At 44.0% G+C, this 18224-nt stretch overlaps 1 protein-coding gene across 1 annotated transcript in view; it reads right to left on the bottom strand.

Moving 5' to 3' along the window:
- The window catches only part of LOC144595463 (von Willebrand factor A domain-containing protein 3B-like), a 144049-nt gene that overhangs the window by 14316 nt on the left and 111509 nt on the right, over positions 1 to 18224 (bottom strand). Inside the window, exons 24-25 of the mRNA XM_078402975.1 lie at positions 14024 to 14148; positions 6736 to 6873 (exon numbers count right to left, since the gene is read on the bottom strand). Of these exons, the coding sequence (XP_078259101.1) occupies positions 6736 to 6873; positions 14024 to 14148 (263 nt within the window). The remainder of the gene's footprint in view (positions 1 to 6735; positions 6874 to 14023; positions 14149 to 18224) is intronic.

Below are 18224 nucleotides of genomic sequence, written 5' to 3' on the forward strand. Positions count from 1 at the left end.
GATGGTTCAGCTGCCTGACAACATCTGTTGGAAAATAACTGCAGATGCTGGTACAAATCAATTTCACAAAATGCTGGAGTAACTCAGCAGGTCAGGCAGCATCTAGGATAGAGGGAAAGGGCCTGATAACATCTGATCCTTTGAATTTCCCAGGGCTTACCCGACCCTTCCCAAATCCTGCAACTGCTGATTCCCCAAACTCATCTGGCTTTGTTGAAGGCGCGTGACCGCGTGAGTTTCCTCCCACACTCCAAAGACGTACAGGTATGTAAGCTAACTGGCTTGGTGAATGTGTAAACTGTCCCTAGTGTGTGTAGGATGGTGTTAATGTGCTGGTCGGCACAAACGCAGTGGGCCAAAGAGCCTGTTTCCACGCTGCATCTCTAAACTAAACTAAATAAGTGAATATTTGACAAGAGTTCCCTGGACTGAGGAAGGATATTCTTGCTATTGAGGGCGTGCAGCGTAGGTTCACTAGGTTAATTCCCGGAATGGCGGGACTGTCGTATGTTGAAAGGCTGGAGCGATTGGGCTTGTACACACTGGAATTTAGAAGGATGAGGGGGGATCTTATTGAAACATATAAGATAATTAGGGGATTGGACACATTAGAGGCAGGAAACATGTTCCCAATGTTGGGGGAGTCCAGAACAAGGGGCCACAGTTTAAGAATAAGGGGTAGGCCATTTAGAACGGAGATGAGGAAGAACTTTTTCAGTCAGAGAGTGGTGAAGGTGTGGAATTCTCTGCCTCAGAAGGCAGTGGAGGCCAGTTCGTTGGATGCTTTCAAGAGAGAGCTGGATAGAGCTCTTAAGGATAGCGGAGTGAGGGGGTATGGGGACAAGGCAGGAACGGGGTACTGATTGAGAGTGATCAGCCATGATCGCATTGAATGGCGGTGCTGGCTCGAAGGGCTGAATGGCCTACTCCTGCACCTATTGTCTATTGTCTATTGTCTATTGACTCACTCTTCACCGTTGATTATCCAATTTGCAGAATATAACAATGAAGAATCTTAACAAGTTATTTCTCTATTTAAACACCGCCATGAGTCTCACCATCCAGGAGCCAAAGGACAAAGATTTAGTTTATTTGAATCCTTGTCCAATGCACCATCCTTTTAATCATTATGTATTTATACTGGGAATACCATCGTGGCCAAATGTACCATTAGCTGGGAATATGCATCAACGTCATTTGGCACTCTTGGATGTCATTCTGTGTGTGTACTACACGTGAAGTGATGAGACCCAGACTCTAACCTTTGCTGATTTGACTGCACTGCTGAAGACATTAATTTTCCAAAAATGTTTCCTAAAAAAACAGCAATGATGTAAAAGGAAGAGTGATATATAATGAGTGGAATTAATACACAGATATTTTTGCTGACGGCATCTGAAGTGAACAGACAGGAGCACAAATCTCCACAGGGTCAAAATAAACATGCAACCCCCGAGATCAAAGCTATCGATGCTATTTAAGTTTTGGTTCATATCTGACAGAGTCTGTTCCGTCAGCTTAATCCATGATTTATTTTGTTTATTCCACATCTGCTTGGGTGATCTAATTTTAAACCTTAATGCGACAATGCTCTACTGATGGAGCTGAATAACTTTTTTAATATTACCATGATGAATGATCAAAACAAGTCTGTGCTTTGATAAGAAATGCTTCATCAGCTCAGATTTTTTTATCACAGCAACAAACACTGCAATAGACTCCAAAAGTTCCGTGCAATTTATCCAGCGGCAAGCAATTAAATTTTCTGAAAATGTATTTTTGAGTATGAAACGCAGGTATAAATTCACACTTGTCAAGAAACAAAATCTGTATGGAAACTGTATGTATCAATATTGGAATGGTTCCTGTTCTTAGTGCCATTCCAAGTACCTATGATACTGCTGCAAGCAAGATTTTCACTTACCTTGTACCTCATCATACTTGTGCAAATGACACAAAATTCAACTTGTAATAACAAAGAACTGCAGACGCTGGTTTATACCAAAGTTAGACACAAAATGGCAGAGTAACACAGCGGGTCAGGTAGCATCTCTGGAGCAAAAGGAGAGGTGACATTTTGGGTCGGGACCCTTCGTCAGACTGATTGCAGAAGGGGGAGTGGGGGAACAAAAAGGAAGCAAAAAAGAGGCAGGACAAATCACGGTCGGTAACAGATGACCTCAGCTGAAGGGTATCCCCTTTTTATCCCCTCACCTGTGATAAGCTCAATTTGATTTGAAAAAGACCATACCTTGAAAGAAAGATTTATTTTTTTATCTTCCACACTTCGCTGTAAGCCAAGCAGAAGATCTTAGTCTCCATTTACATCTCTTGATTGATGGGATTCCAACAACTGTTACCTATGTTGATTTAATTTCTTGGAAAATCTCATGTTTGGCAATAATATGTAGGCATATTTAAGAAAAACAGGGATGGCACAGTGGCTCAGTGGTAGAGTTGCTGCTTTACAGGGCCGGAGACCTGGGGTTGATCCTGATCATGGGTGCTGGCTGTATGGAGTTTGTATGTTCTCCCTGTGACCGCATGGGTTTCCTCCGGGTGCTCAGGTTTCCTTCCACACTCCAAAGACGTACAGGTTTGCAGGTTGATTGGCTTCTGTAAATTGTAAATTGTCCCAGGTGTGTAGGATAGTGCTAATGTACAGGATGATCGCTGGTCAGTGCGAACTTGGTGTATGGAAGGGTCTGTTTCCACGCTGTATCTCTATAGTCTAAAGTCTAAAGATGGATTATATAATTTCTTGCTTCTTCAAGTTATCACTGAGCAAATGAGGACAAAAATTCAGCCAAGGCATGTGACACAATAGATTGAAATGTCATTAATAAAATCCTTTAACTTCCAAATATTTGAACTAAATATTTATATGTAAAATATTATTCCCTCAATTTCAATGATAATTTATCTGTTATGATAGTATTTCTATAGTTACATAAAACAGTTATATTTGTTAACCTGCTATTGATAAAACTATCTATTTCCAGCTCATAAGATGTATTTTAAATAATGTCTAAGCAGATATCAGATAGATTGGTCTCCCATCAAACAGCCCAATCTTCTCCCAATTTCTAAACAAAGGATGGGTTACTTGCCTCGTCCAACACCATAATGTTTATATCTGAGCTATGATGAAAAATTATGGCCATCTTTTCAAATGTTATCTCTAACAATCATTCAGTTAAAAAAAAATTGGTTACTTTGGTACATGTATAAATCTCTCCTGAGATGCTGCCTGACCTGCTGAGTTACTCCAGCATTTTGTATGTAGAAATTGATATGCATTCCCTCTCCACCTCTCACTTGCTTTATTTCTTCATCATTCTGAAATGGTCTTCCCTCTCCTTAACTATTTTTTCAACTTTCTGCCTGCTTTGAGAAGTACCATTTCTCTCTCTGGTGTTTTTCATATTCCCATTCAATCATTCTCAATTCCTTACTATACGTTTTATGTTCCTAGTGCCTAATTTTAGTATAGTTGCCTCTATTGTGTGACTCCCTTTTGTTTAGTTTAGTTTAGAGATACAGCACGGAAACTGGACCTTCGGCCCACCACATCCGTGCCGACCAGCGATCCCCATACATGAACCACTTTCCTACACACACTAGGGTCAGTTAACAATTTTACCAAGCCAATTAACCTACAAACCTGTATGTCTTCGGAGTGTGGGAGGAAACCTGAGCTCGCAGGGAAAACCCACGCAGGTCACAGGGAGAACGTACAAACTCCGTACAGACAGCACCTGTAGTCAGGATTGAACCCGAGTCACTGATGCTGCAAGGCAGCAACTCTACCGCTGCACCACTGTGCCATCCTTTTCTTCTCCATCCATTTAAAATGTAACTAGAATAGGGTGGACCCGTTGGGTCCAAACCTCTCCTTAGGGAGCCACTCAACCCGACCCTGGCCCCGGGCGGCCATCACGGTAGATCCCGCCTCTTCCGCTCCACCCCCCCACCCCTCATTGGCCGCCGGTCCCGTCACTGGTGAGGGTCCCGGCCCCTCCCTCCTTCCAGTCCCGCCTCTTCCGCTCTCCTCACCCCCCCTCCCCTCATTGGCCGCCACTCCCATCACTCGGGCAGGTCCCGCCCCGGGCAGCCATCTTGGGCACAGCAAGTGGAAAAGGGATTTATTAAAGTTTAAAATGTCAATAACTTTTAAAATATAACACCAATTTGAACGAACCTTGCTACTGCACACTGCAGGGCAGTGGTGAGTAAGGTGCGCCTAAAATTGTTGCGCTATCATGTACCATTTTGCCTGTATTTCGGGAACAAACAAATGTGGCGTGGCTGAGGGAGCACGGCAAGTGGAAAAGTGAATTTTTAAAGTTTAAAATGTCAATAACTTAAAAAATATAACACCAATTTGAACGAAACCTGCTACTGCACACCGCCGGACAATGGTGAATAAGGTGGGCCTAAAATTCTTGCGCTACTGTGTACCGTTTTGGAACAAACAAACAAACATACAAGATGAAAGTTTTAGTAATATATAGATGATTCTTGCCAATAATATTCTAATCCAGTTACGGACAATTTACCATGGACTTATTTTTTGAATTATGTTTTTTGCACTGATATCTTGTTTTTGCAGTCATTTTCTTTTCACTGCCTTGTCTAATTCATGTCTCGTGTGTTGTCTGAGTCTGTGGGCCTGTGATGCTGCTGCAAGCAAGATTTTCATTGTATCTGGACCTCATGGACCTGTATGAATATGATGATAATCTCAACTTGATTTGTACAACTCACAAAGTTCCGACTGAATTGTAATCAAAGTGATATCTGTTTAAAACTCTACTGTTACATGTGTTCTTTTTAAATATCTTTGAGGTTATGTTTTTATTCATTTGGAGAGTTTGTATAAGGCAATGCGTCATTTTAACATGATGTGCGATTTAGTTAGTTGGAGGCTTCAGTAGCTTAACATTGGGGGATGGGGTCGAAACAGTTGATTTTAACAAAAATTAAAATCATCATAGTGCGAACGAGCATCTATATGAATGGAGACTCAATTTAGAATCAGACGTTACACAGGGTTATTGAAAGCCTGGGACTGCAAACAGGGATGGGTATAAAGTTAGTAAAGAAGCAAAGTGTGTGTGATGCTCCACAAAGTCAGCAGCCTTCCCTGTAGATAGACTCAAAAGGTTGGAGTAACTCAGCGGGTCAGGCAACATCTCTAGAAAAAAGGAATAGATGATGTTTCGGGTCGAATCCCTTCTTCAGACTGAAGTTGAGTCTGAAGAAGGATTTCGACCCAAAACGTCACCAAAGAGTCCTTTCCTCCAGAGATGCTGCCTGACCCGCTGAGTTACTCCAGCATTTTGTGTCTATCTCAGGTGTAAACCAGCAGTTCCTTCCTAAGCAACCTTTCCTGTATTTAATTCATTGACTTAATGCCCTAATCTATATACTAAAACTCTCATCTTGTATGTATGTGCGTATGTATATCTGTATCGTCCCGAAATACAACCAAAACGGTACATGATAGCACAATAACTTTAGGCCCACCTTACTCACCATTCGCCTTCGGTGTGTAGTATCAAGTCTCATTCAAATTGCTGCGCACTCGTGTGACGTTTTGGATGTTTTTCAGACACATCCCCCATAAAATAAACATCGCCATTTGCGGCAGAGAGGTCAATAGACAATAGGTGCAGGAGTAGGCCATTCGGCCCTTTGAGCCAGCACCACCATTCAATAGACAATAGGTGCAGGAGTAGGCCATTCGGCCCTTCGAGCCAGCACCGCCATTCAATGTGATCATGGCTGATCATTCTCAATCAGTACCCCGTTCCTGCTTTCTCCCCATACCCCCTGACTCCGCTATCCTTAAGAGCTCTATCTAGCTCTCTCTTGAATGTATTCAGAGAATTAGCCTCCACTGCCCTCTGAGGCAGAGAATTCCACAGATTCACAACTCTGACTGAAAAAGTTTTTCCTCATCTCTGTTCTAAATGGCCTACCCCTTATTCTTAAACTGTGGCCCCTGGTTCTGGACTCCCCCAACATTGGGAACATGTTTCCTGCCTCTAACGTGTCCAACCCCTTAATGATCTTATATGTTTCGATAAGATCCCCTCTCATCCTTCTAAATTCCAGTCTATACAAGCCTAGTCGCTCCAGTCTTTCAACATATGACAGGTCAAAGAAGATGGCCACTGGATCCGCGCATGCGCAGTTGGGAGAGGGTTGCCGGGCCCGGCGGTGGAGTGGCTGCGCAGCAGCGCCGGGAGGACCGGCGCCCGTCTCCGCGTGCCCCACGCCTGACCTTCCTGCCGTGGTGCAGCGTGGCGGCAGAGAGAAGGTCAAAGAAGATGGCCGCCGGCAGGAGGAACATGGCGCAGCGCCTTGCAGGCTCTCTGCAGCTGCTGGCCGCCGCGATGGCCGACCGGGGCCGGGATGAGTGGCTCCCTCTCCCCTTTCCTCTCCCCCCTCACCCACCCCCGGCCCCGGGGGAGACTCCCCGGCCGCCACAGCCTCGGATATACCCTTGGATCTTGCTGTGCGCTTTTGAAGTGGGGGAGGGGAGGGTGCTGGACCAATGCAGGAGAGGTTTGGGCCTAATGGGTCCACTGGTCGTCTAGTTCTTAATAAAATTCTTAATTAAAAAGTAACTGAAATCACATCAATACAAATTAACTTGTACTCATTATCTTGTAAAATAATGAAATTATAAGGGAAGATATCAAGTTTAAAAGCATGTCAACAACTCACCTTTCTATTGTTGTATTTCAAAACTGTATAAAACTTGTCATCAGCTCTGTGTTTGTTTGGTGTTGCTACGATCACACCGGGCTTATAACAACCATTTTCTGATTGTGCATTGCTACGAACCAAAACAAAGTCTCCCACCTGCAAATATATCACAGGCAACCATGAACCTTAACAAGAAGATCTTAATATGGATAGACATAGAATGAAATATAAAGGAAAAACCAATGGGAAACATGTGTACAGTGTGATATGGTCCTTTTTATATGTTCTTTCAAAACAACTTTCAAATACAAACAAGAAGCATCATTCCATCCTTTAACGGACAACACTATTTAAAGTTCATAAAAGTCCCATGATCGACAAATTAATTGTGTAGCAAAATTAGTTGACAAATGGGTGACACAGTGGCAATGCAATAGAGTTGCTGCCTTACAACGCTTACATCGCCAGAGACCAGGGTTCGATCCTGACAATGGGTGCTTGTCTGTACAGAGTTTGTACGTTCTGCCCGTGACTGCGTGGGTTTTCTCCGAGATCTTCGGTTTCCTCCCACACTCCAAAGATGTACAGGTTTGTAGGATAATTGGTTTGGTGTCAATGTAAATTGCCCCATGTGTGTTAGTGTGCGGGGAATCACATGCCAGTGCGGATTCGGTGGGCCGAAGGGCCAGTTTCAACGCTGTATCTCTAAAGTAAAACTAAATTGTAAATAAACAAACTCAAACAATGTAAAATGATCATATCACAAATCGGTTCAGAACAACTAGAAACTTTGCAAAAGCTCCATTTCTTTAGGATTAAGCTACACTTAGTTTTAATTTTCATTCATGAGATCTGCGGACAGACATTTGGTGAGGCTAACATGCATTGTCCATTACGTCTTGCCCCTGGTTCACAAGGGAAGTGCTAGCCAACCATTTTAAACAAAGGTAGACACAAAATGCTGGAGTAACTCAGCGAGACAGGCAGCATCTCTGGAGAGTAGGAATGGGTGACGTTTCGGGTCGAGACCCTTCTTCAGACATTTAAACAAATGTCCCACTGGTGCATATTTGATGAATCATAATCTCTCCCCTATAAACATTTGAAGATGTCCTGGAGTCCCCCTTTTAAACAACTGGCACTGACCAGGGGATTCGCATTGAATTCCAGCTATTTACAACTGTGAAGGCTCCATAGCAGAAGCGCCCACGTCGTGGGGCTGGAAACTGGAAGTGTCCTGAGCTAATTCTGCCACCACCATCATCTATCGTACAAGTGATGGCTCCCACTGATTGTTGCCGGAAGCTTGCGCCCTTTTCAGGACGGAAAATGACAGTGATGTAACATTTGAAACATGGCTGATGGACACGAAAGAAGAAGACAACAGTGAATATTTCAATAGACAATAGACAATAGGTGCAGGAGTAGGCTATTCAGTCCTTCGAGCCAGCACCACCATTCAATGTGATCATGGCTGATCATTCTCAATCAGTACCCCGTTCCTGCCTTCTCCCCATACCCCCGGACTCCGTTATCCTTAAGAGCTCTATCTAGCTCTCTCTTGAATGCATTCAGAGAATTGGCCTCCACTGCCTTCTGAGGCAGTGAATTCCACCGATTTACAACTCTCTGACTGAAAATGTTTTTCCTCATCTCCGTTCTAAATGGCCTACCCCTGATTCTTAAACTGTGGCCCCTCTCTATTTTTCTCTCTATTTAATTTTTTTAATTTTAAGTGTTTGCTAACTAAATTACCTCTATGTCATTAAAACCTCACCGACTCCTTGTAATCTTTGCAATCCCTTCCTGATCCATTTACTATTCTCCACTTCTGAGAGGGTCCCACATCTTGGTTGGGAACCACTGAGTGAGGCTATTTCAGGGCCGTGGTTTTGGAGTCCCTTCTCACCCAGACTGGATCACGATGGCAACTTGGCAAGAGGATCCCTCTTGCATTGCAGGGAGCTCCAAATCCATGGATCATCCTCCATAATTTTCACCCGCTTCCTTTGCATCCTCCCTTCCCCTCCACTTCAGCTTTCCAAAGCGATAATGTCCTCTGCAATTCCCCAGATCTATTTGTCCTTGTCTAATAAGCTGTGAAGCTGTTGGGCCTGAGCTATAGGGATAGGTTGAGCAGGCTAGGATATTATTCCTTGGAGCACAGGAGGATCAGGGGATGATCTTATAGAGGTGTACAAAATCACGAGAGGGTAAACACACAAAGTCTGTTGTCCAGAGTAGGGGAATCGAGAACCACAGGACATACTGTAGGTTTAAGGTGATAGGAACTTGAGGGGTAAATTGTTTTACACAAAGGATGGTGGGTGTATGGAACGAGCTGCCAGAGGAGGTAGATGAGACAGGTGCTATCGCAACGTTTAAGAAGCATTTAGACAGGTACATGGATAGGATAGGTTTGGCAGGATATGGGCAAGTGGGACTATCTTACATGGGCATAGTGGTCGGCCTGGGCAAGTTGGGCCGAAGGACCTGTTTCCACACTGTGTGACTCAATGACAATAAAATATTAAGCAACCCCTCTCCTCCTCAATCGTACGAGATGCAACTCCTGCCCTTTTGACCCTTCCATTCCCATCATGCACGGACTTAAACAGCCCTTCTAAATATGACAGTAATTCATTTGTACTTCTTCCAATTTACTGCACTGGATTCAGTACTCACGATATTGTCCTACTCCTACTTTAGAGAACCCAAATGCAAATTGAATAATGGCTTTGCAGGACACCTCTGTTCAGTCCACAAGGGTGTTGTCATGTTGGACATTTCCACGCTGGGATACAGGTTCTGACCATCTACCCTACTTATACCTCTCATAATTTTATACACCTCTATCAGGTCTCCCCGCAACCTCCAACACTCCAGAGAAAACAATCCAAGTTTATCCAACCACTCCTTGTAGCTGAAACCCTCTATTCCAGGCAGCATGCTGGTATGTGAGGCACTGCATGTTTGACACACAGCAGAGTCTAGTACCCCAGTGACTCTGGCCATGGGTTTGATTTGGATTCCGGGCACATTGCCGTCAGGCCCAGAATTCTGCTTCTCGCTTTTCCAGTTCCATTGAAGCGTCCTTAAGCCGATGTCAACTTGATTCTCTCCCCACTGCTGCTCGACCAGCTGAGTCATAGAGTCACAGAGTCGTACTGTGCGGAAACAGGCCCATCGGCCCAACTTGCCCACACCGGCCAACATGTCCCATCTACACGAGTCCCACCTGCCTGCATTTGGCCCATATCCCTCTAAACCTGTCCTATCCATGTTCCTGTCTAGATGTTTCTTAAACATTGCGATAGTCCCTGCCTCAATTACCTCCTCTGGCAGCTTGCTCCATACACCCACCGCCCTTTGTGTGAAAAGGTTACCCCTCAGGCTCCTATTAAATCTTTCCCCACTCACGTTACACCTATGTCCCCTGGTTCATGATTCCCCTACTCTGGGCAAGGGACTTTGTGCGTCTACCCGATCTATTCCTCTCATGATTTTGTGCACCTCCATAAGATCACCCCTCATCCTCCTGTGCTCCAAGTAATAGAATCCTAGCCTGCTCAACCTCTCCCTATAGCTCAGGGCCTTGAGTCCTGGTAACCTCCTTGTAAATCTTCTCTGCACCCTTTCAAGTCTTTCAGCATTCCGTGATTTTGTTTTGTGAAAGGATGGCAGGTTTTCTCCTCCGAGAAATTTAGTGAGGCAGATGGATTGGTGCAACACCCAAGTAGTTTTTGTGTTCGCCATGAGCCTTTCAATCCCAGATTTATTTAATTAACTAAATTGAAATACCCAGCCGCTGTGACCTAAAATCCCCTCTCGCACTAATGTTTGCTACGCGACAGAGAAGGAACACAGAACTCGGACTTGGCTTGCCGCGTAATTGAAAGCTGCAGCGATTGTTAAACAAGACAATGTTTGCTTCACCGAGTTTATGAGGCATTGACTGCCGGGAATAGATCTCCGAGGAGCCGTCTCCACAGGAATGGCATTGCCTGCGGCTGGCTGTCAGCAGCCTTGAATCTCTGCAGCGTTTCCAGCTGCCACAGGGATGGGCAGCTTACTCAGCCATTCTGCATCTCACACGTGTATCCTGCAGGTGCCAATTTCATCATTCTGCCATCAGGGAATACGCTTGTCAGCAGGATCTGAAGGCACTGCACTCAACGGCAGAGGGTGCTTCGGCGGCAGCAGTGGGGCCTCACGATCGACCCGCAACCGGCGGTCGATGAGCGTGAGCGGGGGAGCGGAAGAGTACTGTGTGCAGTTTTGGTCTCCAAATGTGAGGGAAGGATATTCTTGCTATTGAGGGCGTGCAGCGTAGGTTTACTAGGTTAATTCCCGGAATGGCGGGACTGCCATATGTTGAAAGACTGGAGCGACCAGGCTTGTATACACTGGAATTTAGAAGGATGAGAGGAGATCTTATCGAAACGTATAAGATTATTAAGGGGTTGGACACTTTAGAGGCAGGAAACATGTTCCCAATGTCGGGGGAGTCCAGAACAAGGGGCCACAGTTTAAGAATAAGGGGTAGGCCATTTAGAACTGAGATGAGGAAAAACTTTTTCAGTCAGAGAGTTGTGAATCTGTGGAATTCTCTGCCTCAGAAGGCAGTGGAGGCCAATTCTCTGAATGCATTCAAGAGAGAGCTAGATAGAGCTCTTCAGGATAGCGGAGTCAGGGGTATGGGGAGAAGGCAGGAACGGGGTACTGATTGAGAATGATCAGCCATGATCACATTGAATGGCGGTGCTGGCTCGAAGGGCCGAATGGCCTCCTCCTGCACCTATTGTCTATTGTCTATTGTCTATTGAACCCGGCATGGGGGGACCACCGTGAGGGTCGTTGGGAGAACAAACGGGGACCTGGTGTAGGGGAAGGGGGGGCACTCCAGTTTTAGAATCCTCTGCCCAGGGGATAAGTCTGTGTTTGTTTGTTTGTTTGTTCGTTCGTTCGTTCTGGTTAAGACGCTGTGCACACAGCAGCCAGCCAACAGCCACTTGTCTTTCTTTCTTCACTTTTCATTTATTTTTTATTTCAAGTTTTTGTGTACCTGTTGTGTGTTGTGACTGTTGGTAGACGAATTTCCCTCCTGGAACGAATAAAGTTCAATCGTATCATATCGTTTTACACACTGCAGAGTCTAATGAACCAGTAACCATGCCCACGGGGGTAATTTCTGTTGGGCTCAGTATTCGGTCAGTCAGCCAGCAACATGCATGAAGCGACTCTGAAGAAGGTTTGACCCTAACATGTTAACTCTGTACTCCACAGACGCTGCCTGGTCTGCTGTGTATTGCCAATGCTTTCTGATTTCATTTTGCCTGTGCTGCAGGGATACCATAGCTATACGGAGAGGTTGAGCAGGCTCGGACTTTATTCCTTGGAGCACAGGAGGATGAGGGGTGATCTTAAAGAGGTATACAAAAATCATGGGAAGAATAAATAGGGTAAACGCACAGACTCTTTTGCCCAGAGTAAAGGAATCATAAACAGAGGTCATAAGTTTAAGGTGAGGGGGAAAGATTTCATTGGAATGAGTTACTGATGAGTAACTTTTGAGTTACTGATGAGTAACTTTTTTTTTTACACAAAGGGTGGTGGATGTATAGAACGAACTGCTGGCTGAGGTAGTTTGAGGCAGGTACTATCGCAATGTTTAAGAAGCATCTAGATGGGTACATGGATAGGATCGGTTTAGATGGTTATGGGCCAAACGTAGGCAGATAGGACGTTAGATGGGGCATGTTGGTCTGAAGGGCCTGTTTCCAAAGACACACAGGTTTATAGGTTAATTGGTAAGATAGCAAATTGTCTCCAGTGTGTGGGATAGTGCTAGTATAGGTGGTGATTGCAGGTCGGCACGGACTCGGTGGGCCGAAGGGTCTGTTACCGCGCTGCATTTCTGAAGTCTAAAGTGAAGTCTAAAGTCAACGCTTTATTTGTCGACATAAATGTGCCAGAACACAGGATTAATAAACATATGCGTCACGCGGACAGAAAACGGAATAATGACCTTACATTTTTTAAAGCGGTGCCAATACTTTGTGCCAGTGAATACCGTCGCAATAAAAAGACTGATTTTATCCCTCTACCTTAACACTTTTGAGAGAACCAGAGGTGACACTGAGAATCTATGCTATTAGTTGATATAGTTAATTAGAGATATTGATATTTTGTTGTAGTTGAGACGGTTTATTTTGTTGTTTTACCTAATAAATGAGATTATTCCCAGGTATGGAATTCCAAACCGATTAAGTTCAGACAACGGCTCTTATTTCATGGGTCAAATAAACAAGGAATTCGGTACCCAGATGGGCATCCAGTAATAGTTGCATTGTACCTACAGACCTCAGGCTGCCGGACTAGTTGAAAGGGTTAATCAGACCTTAAAAGTAAATTGGCCAACTACAGGCTGAAATGGGAATTACATGGGTCAAATTACTTCCCGTAGCCCTGTTCCAGGTACGTACTACCCCGGCTGGGGAAGCACGGCTGAATCCTGCTGAAATTATTTAAGGGATCTCGCTGGGACCATCTCCAACAACTGAGTGATTTTTGATTTCTCTGTAACCATGGGAATTGTATTAGATTTGTAATTGGTCCTTAATTTTATCTGTTACGCCCCTTTTTCCTTTCTGTATAAAAAAAGTAAACAATTGTGGAAAAAGTTGTTCTTCCCCTCCCCTGAGTTGAGATCTTTTCAGACACTAGTATTGTGTCTGGAGCTCCTCACAGGAAGAACCCCATGGTGGAATAAATCTGATGTGCTCATCCAGTATCACGTGTGATTATTCAGACTGAAGGTAAAGAACTTGATTTATCAACACATGGAGAACTGTGATCCAGACTGGTGCCACCATCATGTGTAGCTCCAGGGCATTGCACAGTTAGCATCCTGGTGCTGATTAGCGCCACTCTTCACCGCCAAGTTGCCTCCACAAATACTCCACAAAAGCTTCATTACATCATGTGTTCTCCTAGTCCCCTCACTCCATCCATTTAAAAAGTCTCGAAATCTTTCATGGCTACAAATTCCAGTTTATAAATCTGCCCTCTTGTTTAAATGCTGCACCACTTTACACTGCCAGTAGAGTTTCCCCCCAAAAAATAATTAACTCACAATAGCGGCTGTTTTTGCTGGTAGGCAATCTGCAGTGACATGTAATAAAGTGATCCTAGAAATTTATCAATCCGCATTGTTAATTTAAAAAAAACCAAAAAATAAAATATCCCATAGCCAACACTACCAGTTAAAAGTAACAGGAATATCGTAGTAGTTTATGTCCCTTACTTTCAATGGGGGGCATGGTACAGCTCCTCCAATCTGGATTAAGAACTGAGTTGGTATCATCTGAGTATCTCCTTTGGTGAAATCAATCAATGCTTTTCTGACGCCAACACACCTGGTGACAATGCCTAAAGAGGAGCAGAGATAAAGCAAAGAGATGATAAGTACTCAGATATTGGACAATACAGCTCACCCCCTCCATGACACACTGGCCAACCTGAGGAGCACCTTCAGCAGCAGACTGGTTCCACCAAGATTCAGCACAGAACGCCACAAGAGATCTTTCTTCCCTGTGGCTATTAAGCTTTACAACTCCTCCCCCTTCTGTCGTGGGGTAGACTGAGACTGAGACTGACTCCCTTCCCCTCCCACCACCCCCCCCCCCCCCCCGCCCCAATCTTTGCACATTCCCCCAGTCTTTCCACATGTCTATTTTCATCTATTTTGTGTTTTTATGGCTGTTGGCAGATCAATTTCCCTTCTGGGATAAATAAAGTTCTATTGTATCGTATTATAGTAAATTTGCTGCATGGATGGATATTCCTTTGAGTATATAAGTATGTATACTATATATTGAGTATGTAAATGACAGCTTGTAAGGGGTGCCCCAACCTGGCACCAGAAACCCAGGTTCAATTCTAACCTCGGGTGCTGCCTGTGTTGAGTTTGCATGTGGGAAGGAACTGCAGATGCTGGTTTAAACCGAAAATAGACACAAAATGCTGGAGTAACTCAGCGGGACAGGCAGCATCTCTGGAGAGAAGGAATGGGTAACGCTTTTGGTCAAGACCCTTCTTCAGACTGAAAGTCACGGGAAAGTGAATCAACAGATATAGACGATGATGTAGAGAGATATAGAACAAATGAATGAAAGATATGCAGAAAAGTAACAAGGATATGGGAAACAGGCCATTTGTTAGCTGTTTGCCTGGTGAGAACGAAAACCTAGTGTGACTTGGGTGGGGGAGGGATGGAGAGAGAGGAATTGCAGGGGTTACTTGAAGTTAGAGAAATCATATTCAAACTCGTTTTCCCGTGACTTTCATTCTGAAGAAGGGTCTTGACCCAAAACATGTCTACAGAGATGCTGTCTGTTTCGTTGAGTTACTCCAGCATTTTGTGTCTATCTTCGGTTTAAACCAGCATCTACAGTTCCTTCCTACATGCAAACTGAGTTCCCTGTTCTCCCTTTGACCGCATGGGTTTCCTCCGTGTGCTCAGATTCCTGTCCCACATCCTAAAGACATACGGGTCTGTAGGTTAATTAGCCCAAGTAAAATTGCTCAAAGTGTGTAGGGAGTGGATGAGAAAGTGGGATAACAGAGAACTAGTGTGAACAGGTGATCGATGGTCGGCATGGACTCGGCGGGCTGATGTGCCAGTTTCCTGTCACTGAAAGGAAGCATGCAGGTACAGCAGGCAATGAAGAAAGCCAATGGAATGTTGGCCTTCATAACAAGAGGAGTTGAGTATAGGAGCAAAGAGGTCCTTCTGCAGTTGTACAGGGCCCTAGTGAGACCGCACCTGGAGTACTGTGTGCAGTTTTGGTCTCCAAATTTGAGGAAGGATATTCTTGCTATTGAGGGCGTGCAGCGTAGGTTTACTAGGTTAATTCCCGGAATGGCGGGACTATCATATGTTGAAAGACTGGAGCGACTAGGCTTGTATACACTGGAATTTAGAAGGATGAGAGGAGATCTTATCGAAACGTATAAGATTATTAAGGGGTTGGACACGTTAGAGGCAGGAAACATGTTCCCAATGTTGGGGGAGTCCAGAACAAGGGGCCACAGTTTAAGAATAAGGGGTAGGCCATTTAGAACTGAGATGAGGAAAAACTTTTTCAGTCAGAGAGTTGTGAATCTGTGGAATTCTCTGTCACAGAAGGCAGTGGAGGTCAATTCTCTGAATGCATTCAAGAGAGAGCTAGATAGAGCTCTTAAGGATAGCGGAGTCGGGGGGTATGGGGAGAAGGCAGGAACAGGGTACTGATTGAGAATGATAAGTCATGATCACATGGAATGGCGGTGCTGGCTCGAAGGGCCGAATGGCCTCCTCGTGCACCTATTGTCTATTGTCTATTGTCCATGCTATATCTCTAAAGTTCATAAGGTATAGGTGCAGAATTAGGCCATTCAGTCCATCAAGTCTACTCTGCCATTCAATCATGGCTGATCTATCTTTCCCTCTCAACCCCATTCTCCTGCCTTCTCCCCATACAAATCAAGAATCGATCAATCACTGCTTTAAAAATATTAATTGACTTGGCCTCCACAGCCTTCTGCGGCAATGAATTCCACAGATTCACCACCCTCTGACTAAATAAATTCCTTCTTATATTAAACCAAAAACTAAACAAAGACATTAACATTAAAATGCCTGTTCATGACTCTGTGCGGTACATATTTTTCTTGATGAATACAATAGGGGTTGCTTTTTTCATTGACTGTTTGATATTATTGTGCAGGTTTGTAATGAATGGGGAAAAGTAATCACTTTGATTTATCTCATGCAAGCAGCTTCATCCAAAAGCAGATGCAGCCTGTTGGAGGGAGTAAAGCAGAGGCACCCAGTAATAGTTCCACAGCTATATAATTTGGTTCTTATCTGCATCATTACAAGGTAATTTTTACTCCTTCAAAACATATTTCTGTCAGGAAGAACAGAAAAATAACATGTGCAGGAAGGAACTGCAGATGCTGGTTTACACCGAAGATAGACACAGAATGCTGGAGTAATTCAGCGGGACAGGCAGCATCCCTGGAGAGAAGGAATGGGTGACGTTTCGGGTCAAGACCCTACTTCGGACTGAGGGTCAGGGGAGAGGGACACATAGAGATATGGAAGGGTAAGATGTGAAAACGAGAGATCAAAGATCAAGGAAAATGTAGAATGGATCATTATTCGCTGAGGTGAAGGTGACAACGAGGCGTACAACCAATAACATTTAATCAGGAGGACAGAAAAACTGGTCGGAGAACTAGGATGGGGGAGGGATTGAGAGAGAGGGAAAGCAAGGGTTACTTGAAGTTAGAGAAGTCAACATTCATACCACTGGGTTGTAAGCTGCCCAAGCGCAATATGAGATGCTGTTAACATGAGCAAGCCAGTCTCTCAACATAGTAGAAATGATGCAAAAGTATTAACCCGAAGCCTGATACTGATACTTCAAAGTCAGAGCATTAAAAAAAAACATTTGGAACTTCAAAAACGAGAATGCCTATCACCATATGAATGCCCAGCAGATACATTCTATGAAGTTACTGTTTAATAAATAATATGCACCTTGATGGTATTGCATAGTTTTAGGTGCAGGAAACGTTGTAATGAATAATTTGGTGATTAACCCCTCTATCTCGTAGTGAATATGTGCAGTTAAATGTCTTTAAAAGCAGATGCAATTAGGTGAAATAATAGAAAGGAGAACATTCAATCTAGCTTGTGGGCTTATCAAATAAAAGTGAATTATTCAAGGAATTAAACTTCATCATAACAGCACAGGAGGCCGCAGACTGATGAGACAGAATGCGAGTGGGATGGAGAATTAAACTGGCAGGCACCATAATGCTCAAAGTCACTCCTGTGGGAAGAATACAGGCGATCCGCAAAGCAGTCATTCAATCTGCATTAGGTTCTCCAATGAAGAGAAGACCACATTGTGGGGGGACCTCACCCCGATGTGGAATGGAGATGTTAATGGGATCATACTCAACGGTCTCGACCCGAAACGTCACCCATTCCTTCTCTCCTGAAATGCTGCCTGACCTGCTGAGTTACTCACTCCAGCATTTTGTGATACCCTCATGATAACGTGAGCCTCTCAAGATTTAACAGCAAGAACATTCTATTTTTGATACACATTAATGGCTGTAATTGGTGGCACAGGACCCAAATAATAAATATGCAATTGAATCTAATTTTCCATAAACCATAGGGATAGTATAATAACTCTAATAAATATCGGGAATATCCAAACATTCACATATGTTTGAAAAAACTCATTGCTAAAATGTGTAGGATGTACGTATATCCTGGCTATCCAAACCAAGCCCAATAGGATCCAAATTTGTGCACTGTGATCAATGATCTAGATCCAGGTTACGTCAGCCGAACAACCCAGCTATTCTTTATCCAATTCACAATAATATTCTTGATATTATCTTGTATGTCCTCTACTTTTAGTAAATATCTTGCTCTGTCACCT

The sequence above is a fragment of the Rhinoraja longicauda genome, chromosome 7 (assembly GCF_053455715.1).
Source record: "Rhinoraja longicauda isolate Sanriku21f chromosome 7, sRhiLon1.1, whole genome shotgun sequence".
In the NCBI taxonomy this organism is placed as follows: Eukaryota; Metazoa; Chordata; class Chondrichthyes; order Rajiformes; family Arhynchobatidae; genus Rhinoraja; species Rhinoraja longicauda.